The 17,131-nt window shown below is 39.2% G+C and overlaps 1 protein-coding gene across 1 annotated transcript in view; it reads right to left on the bottom strand.

Moving 5' to 3' along the window:
• SIK2 (salt inducible kinase 2) overlaps positions 1–7,779 on the bottom strand; it is a 168,248-nt gene extending 160,469 nt beyond the window's left edge. Inside the window, exon 1 of the mRNA XM_074216651.1 lies at positions 7,523–7,779. Within this exon, the coding sequence (XP_074072752.1) occupies positions 7,523–7,657 (135 nt within the window). The 5' untranslated portion in view covers positions 7,658–7,779. The remainder of the gene's footprint in view (positions 1–7,522) is intronic.
• Positions 7,780–17,131: the final 9,352 nt, after the last annotated feature.

The raw sequence follows: 17,131 nt of genomic DNA, 5'->3' as shown, positions 1-17,131 counted from the left end.
ACATGGAAGCTAATAGATCACAGTTGCAAGACTCTAGATGAATGAACCTCAAAAGTGGTGGTGTCATAGCTAAATGATGATAACAGGCAAAAGTGGCATGGGAAGCCAACTCTTTCAGTGAGCCAGAGAAAAAAGAAAAACAGCAATACTTGAGACTGACAATTGACAAACTGCATTTTTGGGGGAAAGTCAGGTTTCTATGAGGTCAAGAATGTGAAAAGCAGACCTACAGAATGAAACGAAGTTTGCTAGCAATTAAACAAGGGAAACAGGAATGGGAGAGCCAAGGAAGAAAAGAATGAAGGACTGAATCAGACAGGGAAAAGAAAACAGGGAAAGGTAGCAGAGGGAAGGACCTTTGATCCCAAGAGAACATGTCCATTACAAATCATTAAGATTAAGGGATGAGGCAATAGCTGTGACCTTCCCAGCGTTTTATGGGAGTATAGGTAGAAAAGAAGTCAGGAAGGGAGGTCTAGGTCAAGACAGGACTGGCCTCAACAAGTGATACCAGCTTAGTGCTTATAGACTAGATAGAAGGGAATGAGACATATCCCACACCTGAAACATACTTTTTGTTCAGCTTGAATCTGAGGCCCAGACTAGCTAGCAGGGGTCCCTGGCTCCAGTTCAGGTGTATAAGGAATGAAGAGAATAATATGAGGCCCTTAATATCCTGAAGTCCTTGGCTATAATAAGACAAACTTTTTAATTTTTATGCAGTACTCCCAAATAGAAAGACATAATGTTAATGAGAGCCGACTTTGAAGTCATGAAGCCTGAGTATGAATCTCTCTCACTCTATTAGCTATGAAACCTTCTCAGTGCCCCAGATAACTATCTAGTCAGAGGTTGTTAATCTTTTTTGTTTCAGAAGTCTGGTGAGACAGATGAACCCCTTCTGGAGAGAAAATGAAATCCAGAAATACAAAGAAAATCAATTACACGGAAATATAATTGTCAATTTGTTTAAAGTTCAGGGAATACTGGATTAAAAACTTCTACTGCAAGACCACAACTAAATTACAGTTAAGAGGCACTTAAGTTACCCATCTAAATTAAAGGCCCATCTAAATCACAGGTCAAGACCAAAAAAAAAAAAAAAAGTCAAAAGCCAAAAAAAAAAAAGACCAACTACATAGACAGGATAGCACATAAGCCATCATTTCTGTCAGAAGAAATTAACTTAGGTCCTGTAAATCTTGACTGATACCACCTTTCAATCAACTGCAAGATTCAGGTGGATGAGCAACCCACTGAATTAGTCTGGTACACTCTATAGCTTGAGCAGGTACTGCAGATTGACAATAAACTAAGCCCAGAATTGGAGCTGGAGGAAGTTATCAGGCTGAATTTACAACTCAGAAATTAGGTAGTGCTTTCAAGGATCCCAAACTGCTCATCTCTTTTAATAGCAATATTTTCCCAGGAATGCAACATGACTGAGAATCACTTAACCACAATGTGAAAAGAATAAGTTACAAATTATCCAGAGGGATAAAAAGAGTAAATATGTTGCTGTAAATCACCAGTGATAACTTTTCCTTAAAAAATAGTTTATAATTTATTTATTTATTTATTTTGGGGGGTTTGGCAAGGCAATGGGCTTAAGTGGCTTGCCCAAGGCCACACGGCTAGGTAATTATTAAGTGTCTGAGGTCAAATTTGAACTCAGGTACTCCTGACTCCAGGGCCAGTGCTCTATCCGCTGCGCTGCCTAGCTGACCCCCTTAAAAATAGTTTAAAAGGTATTAAAAAGAACATCTAAGCCTGGAAAAATAGGTTGGTTAATTAAGAATCAGACATTAGCTGTGACCCTGGTTAATATGCTTAACCCTGTTTGCCTCAGTTTCCTCATCTAAGTTGTAGAAGGAAATGGCAAACCAAACAACAAATGGGAATATAAAGGGTCAGACATGACTGAAAGACAACTAAGCAACAAAGAATCAAGAGAAAGACATTATCGATACTCCTGAGATGTTAAAAGAACAAGAATGATCGGGGCAGCTAGGCAGCCCAGTGGATAGAGCGCTGGCCCTGGAGTCAGGAGTACCTGAGTTCAAATGCTGCCTCAGACACTTAATAATTACCTAGCCGTGTGGCCTTGGGCAAGCCACTTAACCCTATTGCCTTGCAAAAACTAAAAAGAGCAAGAATGATTGCTAATTGTTATTAAAGACCTAAAATGTATCAGGTACTGACTGTGCCATGAAAGTAGTCCTTGCCCTCAAGGAATTTTCATTATAATATGTACACAGGTAAGGGGAAACAAAATATATACAAAGCATTTTGTATGTGTGTGTGTGTGTGTGTGTGTGTGTGTGTGTGTGTGTGTGTATGTGTGTGTCTCTGTCTGTCTTTTCCAAGTAATTCCTGAGTTGAGTTCTGAGGACATCTAGGAATTCTTTGAGGCATACGAGGAGAGACTACATTCCAGAAATGGGTGACAGCCTATACAAAGCAATGATGATGAGGAGCAATGTGATGTTATGTGCAAGGGAAGAGAAGTAATTTGGGTCACAATGTTTAATATGTGAAGGGGAGTAATATGTACTAAATCTAGAAAGGTAGATTACAGCCATGTTGTGATACATACCAAGAAGAGGAATTTGTATTTTTGCCCAGAGGCAAAAGAGTGCCACTGGAATGGCATGGTCAGGAATATGGAATATAATTTTGACAAATATATGGAGGATAGATAAGAGAGAAGGGAGATTCAAAGCAGGAAGATCAGTCAGAATATGGCTGCAATAGTACAGGGTAGAAGTGATGAAACACTGACCTGGGTTGATGGCCTTGTGAGTAGCAGATGTGAATAGAGAAAAGAGGACAGATACAGGAGGTGTTGTGGCCTTGGAATCCTCAAGACTAGGCAACTAATTGATAGGGGATTGAAGAACTAAAGATTGATTGTTTTGAACTACAAGAACAGTGGTATAGTCAAAAAATAGAAATGTTAGGAGAATGAATGGACTTAGAGGAGAAGATGATTGGTTTGGGAAAACTTGGGCAGGTTAGGAAGACAAGGAGATAATATAATTTGCAGGAAGAGAAACAATAGTCAAACCTACACAGATTCACTAACACATGAAAGTACAACTTAATTTTCTGATACAAACTGAAAAGAATTTTTGGGGGTTTTATAATAAAACTAAATTGGATTCTCCTATTGTCTGGTTTCTTTTTTATGAAAAATTAAGTTAAAAAAGGGAGAAACAAAAACCTCAGACAAGGGACAGCAAGGTGACATGGGGGATAGAATACCAGCTCTGGAATCAGGAAGAGGTCTTGAGTTCAAATGTGATCTCAGACACTCGATATTTACTAGCTGTGTGACCTTGGGCAATCCCACTGACCCAGAAAAACAAAAACAAACAAACAAAAAAAACCCCTCAGAAATAATCCAAAGATACTGGTTAACATGAAGTTATTTGAAAGTCTAGGGTGGGGTCAATAACTATTTTAAGGAAGAAGAGCTATTTACTTTAACACTTAGGATGTAGTTTTTAAAACAGACAATTTTTTTGTACACATATTATATATATATATGCATATGCACATATAAACATATATATTTAAATACTATAATGGATGTTACATTAACTACATCTGTTTTGATTCCTACACTTCTGGTAATTAACTTAAACTTAATTTCAGGAAGTAGCATATAGAGTACTTAGAAGAATAGTCTGAATCATTTAGTCCTGGATTCAAATTCTACCTCTAACATTTACCAGCCGTGGAATTGTCAGCAAATCACATGTTCTCTAAGCCTCAGTTTATTATCTGTAAACAAACAAAAAAAACTGGAATATCACCTAAAGTACCTGTCTTCCAGGACAGTTGTGAAATTCAAGTAAGACAATGTGTAGGAAGCACTGTAATCTTTAAAGCACTGTCTATAAGTGTTGGTTGCTATTATTATTTATATAGGTTAATACGTTAGAAAAATCAAGTAATAATTTCTCTCTAGAAAGTTCCCATAAGCCATAAAAGCTTTTGTGTCTGGCCCAGAAACTTCTGGGAAAAGTCTTAAAAAATGCTACCATTCTTTTGCAAATCCCAGACTTCACAAAGCACTATGATATATTTTGTATGTAGTATTTCCTATTTCAACTCTTGGTGTATTATCATAAACCTTATAAACCTTAAGGTTCCATGAGGCCAGATTTTTATTCAAACTTTTTAACTCCTTTATTATGGCAGAATACTTCATATGTGGCAGTTATTTAATAAATGTCTTACTAAATTTAATCCTGAAGAGAAAAATCTAAAAAAGAATAACCCAAAGGAGTGTGTGTGTGTGGGGAGGGAGGTGCATATGCATACGTGTGTGAGAGAGAGAGAAAGGGTGAGAAGAATGGGAATGAGGGAAGAAATTTAGGAGAAAAAAAGAAAAAAGAGAGAAGTTTAAGAGCTCTGTGCTCTAATGGATTAGTGATTCATTATTCCTAATCCAGGACAAGTTGGTGCCTATGAGTCACACAGGTACAGACTCATTTCTTTATTTTGGTTTAAAAAGAAGTAAACATATACTCAAAGAGCCATAGGTGGTTCAGTATTTTCAGACTCCTGGATTAAACCAAAATAAAGTGCACCTACAAGATTTAAGGCTGGAAGGGATCTTAGATCTTCAAAAAATCAAAAACCCCATTTACAGATGAAAAGACTAAGTTAAGTGAAGGGAGAAAAAGAAAGTAGCAGAGAGAATCTGAATCCAAGAATCTTCAGTCTGAAAATCCAGTGTTCTTCACTTTAGCCATCTGGAGTCTTTGCTACAATTGAGATACAGAAATAAACTTGAATTCCTTAAGGTTCAGACAAAGTATATAAAGATTGTAACAAGACCTATGATTTCAGTGAATAAAGTTAATTCTCAAGTATGGATACTTCCTTCTTACAAGTCTCCTCTCTACCAATGCAAGAAGGCATCTTTATTTCAACTTAATTTTAGAGAATTGTCTAATATTCTGAGGTGACTTGCCTAGATTTCACATTTTTCTCAAAAAAAATTTTACACAGTAGGAAAGGAGGAATCAGTTAAAAATGAAGTCCTCAATTATTTATGATGTTTAATCATGGGATTTAATTTTAATTTTAATTTAATTTTAACTTCCAAAGCACATTATTTACACCAAGTATTCAATTCTAAAGTCTAGTCAAACAAAATAAATTTTTTTTAAAAAGTGTACATATAATGATAAATTTAATAATATGGTGCTCATATATATTTTTTATTGCTTTGGATACAAATTAGAATTCAAACAGAAGCTTCAAAATTTTATTACTTATTTCTATTTAAATGCTCTCATTATAATTTTCATAATTCATCTGATAGCATTAGAACTTAAAAATAAAATTAGGAAACAATTCCACTAAGCCTAATTTTGTATACTGTGTTTAAATCTAGGTTTTACTAAGCTTTGACATAATTATAATTAAATTCATCCCAGCATATATAAAAAACTGTAAAAATTTCCTCACAATAAACAAATTAGGAAGTAAAATGATACTATTAGTTTCATAGTTCTTCATTGAACTAGTTATAAATAATTCCAAACCTCAGACAACTAAGGACAACAAATGCTTTCTCTAGTATTTCCATGTAAGTCATTCTCTATTCAAGCATAGTTAGAATTTAGCTAAGATTTTCAATGAACTTTATGTTCTTATTTGATGCTCACAATAACTGTAAGGTAGGTTAAATAGCATATCTGAATCTGTACTACTTGTAGAGCAATCCCTACTTCAAAGTCGCCATGAAAATTAAAGCTTCAACTAAAGAGCTCTTCACTGTTCTTTTGACTGGCTATTGCCCTTCCACTCCTTTTTCATCTCTTTCTTCAAACATATGCTAACACTATTAAACCACTCACCAAATCACCACAAACAAACTGAAAAACTGGAGGAGGGAGGGGTAGTGTAGTATAGGAGAAAAATACCTCCCCTCTTCCAAATAAGCTTCCAATTTCTTTTTTACTTACTAATATAAAATCATTTTCAAAGCTTGACTCAGTTCTCTGAAGACTGGAAATCTAGTTTCTCATCTACCCGATCCTTTGGGAAGTCTTCTACACTATACAAGAGTCCTGAAATACCTAATGCATAGCTATAAGACCCTTCACTTTCATACTTCTATCAAAAGATGACACCTACAGCATAGTGACACCTAGCTCCATAATGATGTATTAATTCCATATCAGCTCAAAAGGAAATACAGGGAGGCTTTGAGTTGCCATCTTCGAGAGGTCACGTAGCACCTACATTCGCCATGACAAAGTGACACGGTGTCTTTAAATTCTACTAAGATTATCAGAATGGATTTAAAAAATATTGCCAGACTAAATTGTTTGGAATGAAACATAATGTATGAAACATGCAGATTCTAATAAAGTACTTTGAATTTTGGCTCAGAAACATTGCTCTTTAGTTTACATTCCAGATGGTCATTAAGCAAAAAGATGATAAAATACAATTTCCATGTATTTAATTTACTGTTACTTCTTAATTTTTGAGGGAATATGAATTTCCACGTATTTAATTTACTGTTAGTTCTTAATTTCTGGGGGAATCGTATATCGTTTGACATGCTTTGTTGCTGTTGAAATGAAATAGGTGTTGAGATCATATGGATCAAGGGATTGGTCATTTCATTCCGTTGATGTCCTGAATGTCGGCAGAAAATCTGATGCAGGTAGCTAATAATGGTAAATTCGGTGACCAAGAGAAAACAACCTTGTGACCTTGGTCCAGCTGTTAAAGGCACAAGGAGGCAGCTCACATTTGGGATGCTTTAGCATCAGCAGAGAGGTCAAGGATAGCCGATGACAAACTAACAAAACTCCTCTCTCCTAAGCAATGAACCTGTCAGGTCGGATTAAAATGGGATTTTGGAGAAAGTCATTCGGAAAGCTAACCAGAAAGAAACATGAGCAGAAAAAAAAGGTATTTTGAAAACAACCCTGGGGAAGGGAAAGTCTATTAACTTTCTGCAGGTTGCAGCCAGGGTGGCCATTAGTGGAAACCGGGAAGGCGGCCGGGGGAAGGGGTCTGCGGGCACTGGACTCCAGCGCCGGAGCCTACCTCCCAAGACCGGCTTTACCCTCCCAGAAAAATGGCTTTTGTTTCCACGGTTATCCGAAGGTATTTATCTGAAAGACTCGAAATGGAGAAAAAGGGGAAGCGCCGGCGGCGGCCGAGGGCCGGGCCGGGCCGGCGAGCTCCGGGGTCCGGCGGCGGCTTCGCGCTCGCCCAGGAGGGCGCCGGGGTCTCTAGAGAGCGGCGGCTCCCGGGCCAGGCGCCGCGGCGAGGGCGCCCCATTGTCCTCGGGGGGCGCGGGGCCCCGGGCCGGGGAGGGCGGGCGAGCCCGGCGGCAGCCCCTGCCCCCCGGGGCAGCCCCCGGCCGGCCGCCCCGCGGGGCCCCCTCCTCCAGCGGGGGGCGGGGGGCGCGCTGCGGCCCGGCCCGGCCCCGCGCCCCCCGGCTCCCCCCGGCCCCCCCCCAGCCCGGGGCCCCGCGCCGCACCTCGGTCTTGGTGATGCGGTGGCGCCCCAGCTTCACCACGGCGAAGTTGCCCTTGCCCAGCGTGCCCTCGATGTCGTAGAACCCCACCCGGACCGGCCCGCGCTGCAAGTGCCTCGGCCCCTCCGCCATGACCATGCTGGGCCCCGCTGCCGGGCTCGGGGGGCGGCGGCGGCGGCGCGGCGGACGCGGCTCGGGCTCGGGCTCCGCGGCGGCGGCTCCGCTCGCTCCTTCGCCCCTTTTCCCTCCCGCTCTGCGGGGCCCAGCCAGGCGCGCGCCGCCGCTGACGTCCGCCGACGTCAGGGAGGCCGGGGCGGGGGCGGGGGGCGGGGCGGGGCGGGCGGGGCCCGCGCTCGGCGCGTCACCATGGCGACCGCGGCCAACGCCGGCGGCGTCAGCGGCGCTGGGACGGGGCCGCGCGCTCCCGCCCCCGCCCCGGGCCGCGCAGGCGAAGGGGCGGGGCGCCCCCTGGCGGAGGACGCTGGGGCCGCGCCGCCTGGGTCCCGGGCCCGCTCCCCGCCGCCGCGCAGGCCGGTCCCAGCCCCGCGGCCGCCCCCCGATGGGGCTGGGGCTGGTTACAGCGGGTCCTGCTCCCCGGCCTGGGGCTGACGCTCCGGCTGCTGTCGCGGGGCGGGCCGCGCCGCTGCTGGGCCCAGGAGGAAAGGAACCGGGCGCAGGGCTTCATGGGCCCCGAGTGGCTGGTCCTGGAGCGGGGTGCCAAGGCCTCAATTAAGAATTAAAAAACTCCTTTGGGGGGCGGCTAGATGGCCCCGGAGTCAGGAGTCCCTGAGTGCAAGCCCGGCCTCAGACACGTAGTCATTACCCAGCTGTGCGGCCTTGGGCAAGCCGCTTAACCCCATTACCTTACCAAAAAAAACCCCCTCATTTTAAAAGGCAACTCAAATTCAAACCAATCTCCTCAGTCCTTGCTTGTCTTCTCTCCCAGGTCAACCTGCCACCACCCCCTCCCCCCAAAAAAGGAAGAGGGAAGAAGGAAAGAATAAAAGGAACTAGCTATGAAAATATGTAGCATCCTCCAACCACATCTCATTCCTTCTGTCTTAATATAACAGGACCTTTAAAATGTGTGGGTCGAAAATGCTTTGGTTCTGCTGTTCACCTTTTGTGAGACTCCCTCCTGATATGTAGGGCCCTCTTCTCTAATTATTTTTGTCCTCTTTGAGAAGATCCAGGACCTTGAGCCTTTGGCATTCACTAGAGTTACTGTCCACGGTTCCTTTAAAAATACGTGGGCTCCAATGGCTCAAAATATGAACAGAATTATTTATAAATTAATAGGAAGAGATAGGATTTATATTTGAGCTCATAGATATAGCAATTAAAGTAATATTTCCCCAGAGAACTGTAGTCTCAATGATATAGTAATGTCTTAAAAAGCTCCAGTCAGTGGAAATTGAGATTTGTTTCCCCAAATCAGTGTTTCCAAGTTTATCTGTGGTTTGCCCCTCACATCTCTCCTCCACTCCTAAAAGGTATCATTGGCTACTGTTCCCCAATATTGTTCCTATTTATTGATCTCCATTATTCTTCCATGGCTCTCTATGAATCCCCAGTAATAAACAATTCTCTATCCATCTAATGTAGCCCTTGCTTCCTGTCACTCATTAATCTCCACTATTTTGTTTTCCTTCCCAAATACTCTTTGTTTCTTTACCAAGGAAACAGGTTGATCACCTGGTCTTTGTAAAATATACAAAATAAGTCTCTGAGAATTGTTTTTTTAATAGTGTAAATCCATATGTTCCGTTGATCTTTAAGTCTTCTTTTGTACACAGTACCAAACCTCTCATGATAGGCTAAATGTGGGATTGGGAGAGAACTGTCATAAGAGTCTCTCTTTCTTGCACCTCTCAAGTGAGTCTTAAAACCCCGTGCAGACTGATGGTGAGTCAGGACTATTTAATCTTTATATTCTCCTTCACAAGACTATGAGCCTTCAGCACAATTTAAGCAACTTATAGTGAGTCCTGGAGTTCAGAGAAACCCCTCTACTCTCTACTTGCTTATCCTTGCCTTGTATCACGCATATCCCTTCCACTCCTCATCCCTCTAGGCAGATGGCCCGAGTTAGTCAAATGATTCAGGGCTTCTTCTAGAAGGCAGGCTAGATGGCACCAATTCATTCTAGCTGGCAAGGGAGAGTCATGGAGTCATCAAATGTGAGAGTTGTCAGGGACCTTAGTGAGCATCTGGGTTGACCCATACATGAAAGAGTTCCCCAGTGGTGGCTAGGTGGCACAGTGGATAGAGTACCAACTCTGGAGTCAGGAGTACCTGAGTTCAAATCCGGCCTCAGGCACTTAATAATTACCTAGCTGTGTGGCCTTGGGTAAGCCGCTTAACCCCCATCCCCTTGCAAAAACCTAAAACAAAAACAAACAAAAAAAAGAATTCCCCAGTAGAGTTTACCTAATAATACTCCTTTGGCCACCACTTGAAGACTCCAATGACCCATCAGATTAGGCAGTTCATTCAAGTATTGTACAACTTGTTAGGAAGTTTTTTCCTTGTTTCAAGCCTGAATTTGCTTCTTTGCAACATTTACCCAACTGATCTTGGTTTTGTCCTTAAAGGTCACACAGAACAAATCTAATTTCTTCTCCATATATTAGGTCCTCAAACATATGAAGACATCTTTCCCCTGAATTATCTCTTCTCTAGTCTTTATCCTGACTATACCTTCAGGTCTCTATCTGGCAAGAACTAAAGGCCCTTCACTATCCTGGGTTTGCCTTCTTTGGTTACTCTGTCACTTAACACTGTCCTTTAAACTGTCCAGAATTGAAGATAATACTCCAGATGAGATCTGATGAGGGCACAGTGAGATCATCACCTTCTGATACCTGCAAGCTTTGCCTTTCTTAATGCAGTCAGAGATTGCAATGACTTTCTTAGCTGTCATATCACTCATATTGCCATCTACTAAAACCTCCCAGATCTTTTTCAGAGCAACTGGAAAGTGAAAACTTTTAAATTTATTTTTATCCACTTGAAATGTTTAACATTTATCCCTCTAGAATCTCATCTTATAAGATTTAGCCTAAATCTCTAGCCAATCAAGATCCTCTTGGATCCTGTCTCTGTCATCCAATGCAGAATCCCTTCCAACTGAATCCATAGCAGCTATAGAGTAATAGAAAGCTGACCTTGAATCCAGAAACACCTGGGTTCAAGTCCTGGCTCTGACATATCCTAACTGTGAGACCCTGGGCAAATCTCTTTACCTATGTATTTTAGAGGTACTTCTCTATTAACTAAGTTTCAGAAAAGTCTGCAGTTTATCATTGTCCTTCTTGGCTGTGATTCTAAATTTCCTTCCTTAGAATATACAATTATCCAAGGGGTACCATTATCACTGAAATTGCAAGTCCAATTCTTAGTCTTTATCTGTCTTTCTGCATCTTTTCCATAAGAATTGTATGATATATTTAAAGAAAAGCTTTGCTAAAAACTAGGTAAACTTTATTCACAGATTCCTTTTCATCTCTAGTTCAGTAATAATTTCAAAAAAAAATAGGTAACATGGCATGACCAACTCTAGATGAAGCCATGCTGGAAACATTACTTCCTTTTCAAGATGTTCACCATATCTCCAGTGAGCCTTGCTTATGTTTTCCCAGGAGTCAAAGTCAAGATTTTGCGGTCCCTGCCACATTCATTTTCAGATGTTAGCAATAAAGAATCCACTCCTTCAGGACTCTGAAAAATTAAATTATAGCAATGTAAACTAATAATTGGCAACTAGGTAATGCAGTGAATAGAGCCAGGCCTTGGAATTAAGAAAATTCATCTTCCTTGAGTTCAAATCTAGCCTCAGGCACTTGCTAGCTATGTAACTACGGGCAAGTCACTTCACCCTTTTTAGCTTAGTTTCTCATCTGAAAAATGAACTGGGAAAGGAAATGGAAAACTATTTCAGTAATCTTGCAAAAATAAAACAAATGAACAAATAAACCAAAATGGGGTCATGAAGAGTTGGATACAACTAAAAATTGTGATAATAACGATTATGTCAACAACAAAAAAGGGGGAAACTTGTATTTAAGGATAGACCTTATAGTAAATGAAATAGTAGAGTTCATTTAGAACAATGGAAGTAAGAAAAGAATGGAAAAAATGGAGAAAAATGTGAGAAAGAGAAATCTGAATCACAGTGATATATGTAAATATATATGTATATATATAAAGTATATATGTATATATATACACACATATGAGTATTTTTCTTTTGAGACTAGATGCCTGTGAACTTGGACAACAAACAATGTGCTATTTTGTTTGCTTCATAGGCTTTGTCCAGATTTTTGCCTTGTATTATTTCAAAAGAGAGTTAGAACCTCCAGCTCTTTCAAATATTTCATATATGACATAATTCCTGGATGTCTTACTCTTCCCTTTTCTGAACTGCATTATGATTTGCCAACCCTTCTTCTTAAATGTAGCACTCCAAACTGATTATAACACACCAGATGTGGCATAACCTGTACACAAACACAACAGAATTAGTTTCTCCCTTGATTTGGATCCTGTAGATGTATTATTGTACACTAGAACTCCCTTAGAATTTTTTGAAACAGGTAATACTATTGACTTGTTTTGAGTTTTGGTCAAAGTCTTCCCCATCCCCCAACACTCTTCCATTCTGATCTCTTTCATATGAACTACTGCAAACTAGGTGTGTCTTATCTATACTTTGACAATGTAAATATTAGAACTTATATTTATCTCTAATGTCATCTTGTTGGTTCTGGCCCAAATTCCAATCTCTCAGGATAATTTTAAATCTTAATTCTATTATCCATTACATTATCTATTCCTCCCATCTTTGTGTCCTCCATAAATGTGATTAACATGATTTTTAACCAAGTCATTGACACAAAAAATAAATTGAATCAAACCAAAACCATAGCCCTGTGACATGCCTCTAGATATCTCATTCCAGGCTGACATCAATCCATTAATCAAAACTCCTTGAGTAAGATTAAAGGAAATGAAATTAGTTTAGCATAACTTATTCTTAATGAACTTATTATGCCACTTCATGGTATTAATCTCTTAGTAATTCAACATGAAATTTTTATCTTACTATTCAATCATTTCTAAAACCCATCTTTTTTCTTCTTTTTAAAAAGAGAAATTAGTATATTGCCACATTTTCAGACCTTGTGCCCTTTTCTCCTTTTCTCTATGATTTTTCAAAGATCACAGGACTGTAGGTTCATAGTTTTGAAGTTGTAAAAGACCTTAGAAGTCATCTAGTCTACCTTGTTCATTTTATAGATGAGATAACAAGACTAGAGTGTAAGTTACTCACTCAGGGTTACATAGGTAGTATGTAGCAGAGTCAAAGTTTTGAATCCAAATCTTTTCTTTTTTTCAAATTTTCTTTTTTTTTTAATATGGGGTTAAGTGACCTGCCCAAGGCCACACAGCTAGGCAATCATGAAGTGTCTGAGACTGGACTCGAACCCAGGCACTCCTGACTCCAAGGCCGGTGCTCCATCCACTACGCCACCCAGCCGCCCCGAATCCAAATCTTCTAATCAGATATCTAGTGTTTTGTCCCCTGTGGCTATCTGAGGTTTGTTTTTTATTTTTATAAGTAACCTGGGTTTTACTTTATTGAGACTGGGTTATTAACTAGGATTCCTTTTATCTTATACATTATTGCTTTTGATGATACCTATTCTGGTAAATTTCTTCCCCAGAAAAGATGAAAGTAAAATAGAAGTTGAGTTCAGTTCTCTCTTTAAAAATACTTACCCCTTTAAAACAATCAATTTGATTTTCATTTCTAAATTTTCTTCCATTTCTCCTACACTCCTCCCCATTGAAAAACAAAAACAATTAAAAATATGTACAATCAAGCAAAACAAATTCCTGTATTAGCCATATTTTAAAAACATCTCAATTTGCATTTTTAAGTCCATGATCTTTTTTGTTTTTTTTGGTTTTTTTTGCAAAGCAAATGGGGTTAAGTGGCTTGCCCAAGGCCACACAACTAGGTAATTATTAAGTGTCTGAGACCGGATTTGAACCCAGGTACTCCTGACTCCAAGGTCGGTGCTTTATCCACTACACCACCTAGCCACCCCAAGTCCATGATCTTTTTATCTGCCAAGTGAATATTATATTTCGTTATGGGTCCTTGAAATTGTAGTTGGTCATTGTGTTAATCAGAGTTCCTAAGTCTTTCAAAGCTGCATTTACCTTATATAAGCTGTTCTCCTGGTTTTGCTTAATTTGCCACATTACATAGAAGTCTTCTCAGATTTGTCTAAAACATCTCCATTTCTTCTTCTTCTTTTTTTTTTTGCAAGGCAATGGGGTTAAGTGACTTGCCCAAGGTCACAGAGCTAGGTAATCATTAAGTATCTGAGGTCAAATTTGAACTCAGGTCCTCTTGACTCCAGGACTGATGTGCCATCTACTGTGCCACCTACCTGCCCCAACATCTCCATTTCTTTTTTTAACTTCAAAAAGTAATATTTATTTTAGCTAAGTAAAAGCCTTATTACATTAGAGTAATTATTAAAGGCAATTACCTCTGCCATCTAGGTTTTGTTTTTTAATATCAGCATTACTCTATGACCACCAAGAAGACATGATTTGACCATCAACAAAAATGAACCCACAAATGATTGCAGTGAATTATGCCAGGTTCTTACCAACTTTCACAAATTAAATTCCATGAACGTTATTTTGATTTTTTTATTTGTCTTGGTTTTTCTTTTTTTGGAGTTGAATAAATATCACCATAATCCTGGTTTAATACATCTAATACATTATGTAATTCTTCTATTAAGGTAGTAAAAGAAAAATAAACTACAAAGGAATCTTTCTAAGCTGTAGAATCAATGACAGTATTTTGAATTGTTCAAAAAGGACATTGTGTGACCATCCCTAATTTAGAGAGGAGCCATGGCTATGAATAACTCTATGGTGAAAATATATGAATTCGTATTGGTATTTTTTTTTTAGGTTTTTTGCAAGGCAAATGGGGTTAAGTGGCTTGCCCAAGGCCACACAGCTAGGCAATTATTAAGTGTCTGAGATCAGATTTGAACCCAGGTACTCCTGACTCCAAGGCCGGTGCTTTATCTTCTATGCCACCTAGCTGCCCTCGTATTGGTATTTCAATGAGTCAGTGATACCATCCATTTCTTATAGTACAAAAAAGCATGCCATCACATTGATATGCCTTAACTTGTTCAGTCATTTCCCAATTGATGACTACCCCCTCATTTTCCAATTCTTTATACTTAACATTTGTCATTTTCAATTTTTGTCAAGTTTGCCATTCTACTGGGTGTAAGATGGTACTTCAGAGTTATCTTAACTAGTATTTCCCTTATTTTTGGTGATTTAAAATATTTTTATGTAGCTATTGATAGCCTGATTTTTTTCCTCTGAAAACTGCCTATTTATTTCCTTTGACCACTTATCAATTGGGAAAAAGGTCTTCTTTTATATTTGACAAAATTCCCATATAGCTTGAAAATGAAATAGTTATTAGAACTGTGTGGCCACTTCACCCTCAACCTACCAATTTCCTGTTTCTTTTCTATTTGAGTTGCATTAGTTTTGTTTGCATAAAACCTTTAAATTTTATATAATCAATTGTTTATTTTACCTTTCTGCCTCTTATTTGGTTATGAACTTTTGGCCCATCCAAAGACATGACAGGCAATTTTTTCATGTTCCTCTAATCTGTTTATATTATTCTTTAACTTTATTTCATGTTCCTTTTTGGCATCCGGTATGAGACGTCTGTCCATACCTAGTTTCTACCATAAGACTGCTTTTCCCAAATAGTTATATGCAAATTTGTTTTGAGTTCAGATGTGGGCCTCAGACACTTCATAATTACCTAGCTTATCTGAAGTTTGGAAAATTGGCCCCAGTAAAGAGTTTCAATAAAATATTGCTAGACTCAGCCATTATTAACCTACAGGTTCAGAGAGGCTTCTCTTTAATGTGGGACACCATAACTGGTTATTCCAATACAGGCATCAGACTAGACTGGAGCCTAGAACTGAGCTATATGCTACTTTTTGCTTCCAGATTTCTTCCTTGCTCAGTTTGATCAGAGTCCTACTTGTAGCTACTCCTTTCTACCCCTCCCTGGATTCAAATTCCTCCCTCAGCCCAATGTAAAATTGGGTAATAGGTGGTAAAGCTGTCATTCCTATAGCCTGTACTAGTTCAAGAATCCAACTACCACTATAATAATGTCACCTTTTCTCATTATAACTTTCTAAGTACAGTAATGTACTCTTTGAAGTGGGCCAGAGAGAAAATGCTCCATTTGTTTTTCCTGTGTTCATTGGGTATGAGCATAGAGGAATGTCATTTCTTATCTCAACATTAATCTAAGAAAAGCTTCTCAATGTGTTTTTATGCCACCCAGACTTCTTAAGAACTTGAGCTGATTATTATTGCTTTCAATAAAAATATTAATAAATATAATACTCATACTAGATATTCCATTTTGGAGAACTTAATCTGAAAAAAACAAACATGTAGTTTTGTCAAGTGAGCTGAATCATTTAAAAACTGAGAAATTTCTGTGAAGCCAAGTATTATCTCAGTGACTGAGATAGTTTCACATATGTTAGCAATAATAACTTATTGAATAACAAATATTTACTGAGTACTAGCAAGACTGGTACTCAATTTCTAATAAGACAGTCCTCTCCTGCATGTAACTTACAGTATAGTACAGAAGATGAGCAATACAATAGCTCTTATTTAAGGTAAATGTGAATGTGATTCAAAAAGAGAGACACGTGGTTATAATTTATGAACTGGGGTGGAAAAGTCCATGTGGCTGAGACATTGTGGGGAGGTTTCATGTGAGAAATGATTTGTTAAATACATGAAGGCTGGTTTCATGAACACTTTATTAGCAAAATGATTTTACTCTTATTATTTCTCACTAACTCATTGGTCTCATTTTATACAAGTAATTAAACAACAAAGAATGGCTTTGATAGGGTCAGATGGACTCTTTAATGAGAGCTCATGCATCTAACTTGTCAAATTGAGGACTTGGGAAGTATAGAAATGTGTGGAAGCTTGGGAATAGAAAACTATGCAAATTAATATTGGAGAAGTTTGTGTACCCCACACCCAAGAGACAGTGTAATGAAACCTGGATTTAATTAAATCCTAATCCTAACTCTAAAATTTAAAAGCTGTGTAACCTTGAGCAAGTCACTTACCAGCTCTGACTTCAATTTCCTTTCTGAAGGAAATGTAAATGAACTGTCTTAGAATTATAATTAGAACCCAGGAGGCACTGTGATGCAAGGGAAAGATTGCCCCTTCTGGATTTAGGAGGGATCTGAGTGTAAATCATGTATCTAACACTTCTTGGAGAAGTCATTTAACCATCTCTAAGAAAACGTAGGTTTTCTTATCTAGAGATAATGGAGATAATAACTTACTAAAGTTATTAGGTACTAAAGGTACTAACCTTCCAGAGCTAGTGCTTAAAGATGATCAAAGGAGATAATCTACACAATATCAGTAAATATCAGTTGTTACTAAAGTCTAAGCAATGAACACCATTACATTCAAATGAGAATG

The sequence above is a fragment of the Macrotis lagotis genome, chromosome 1 (genome assembly GCF_037893015.1).
Source record: "Macrotis lagotis isolate mMagLag1 chromosome 1, bilby.v1.9.chrom.fasta, whole genome shotgun sequence".
NCBI lineage: Eukaryota > Metazoa > Chordata > Mammalia > Peramelemorphia > Peramelidae > Macrotis > Macrotis lagotis.
The sequence above is the reverse complement of the archived record's forward strand: the minus strand, read 5'-3'. Positions and strand labels throughout refer to the sequence as shown.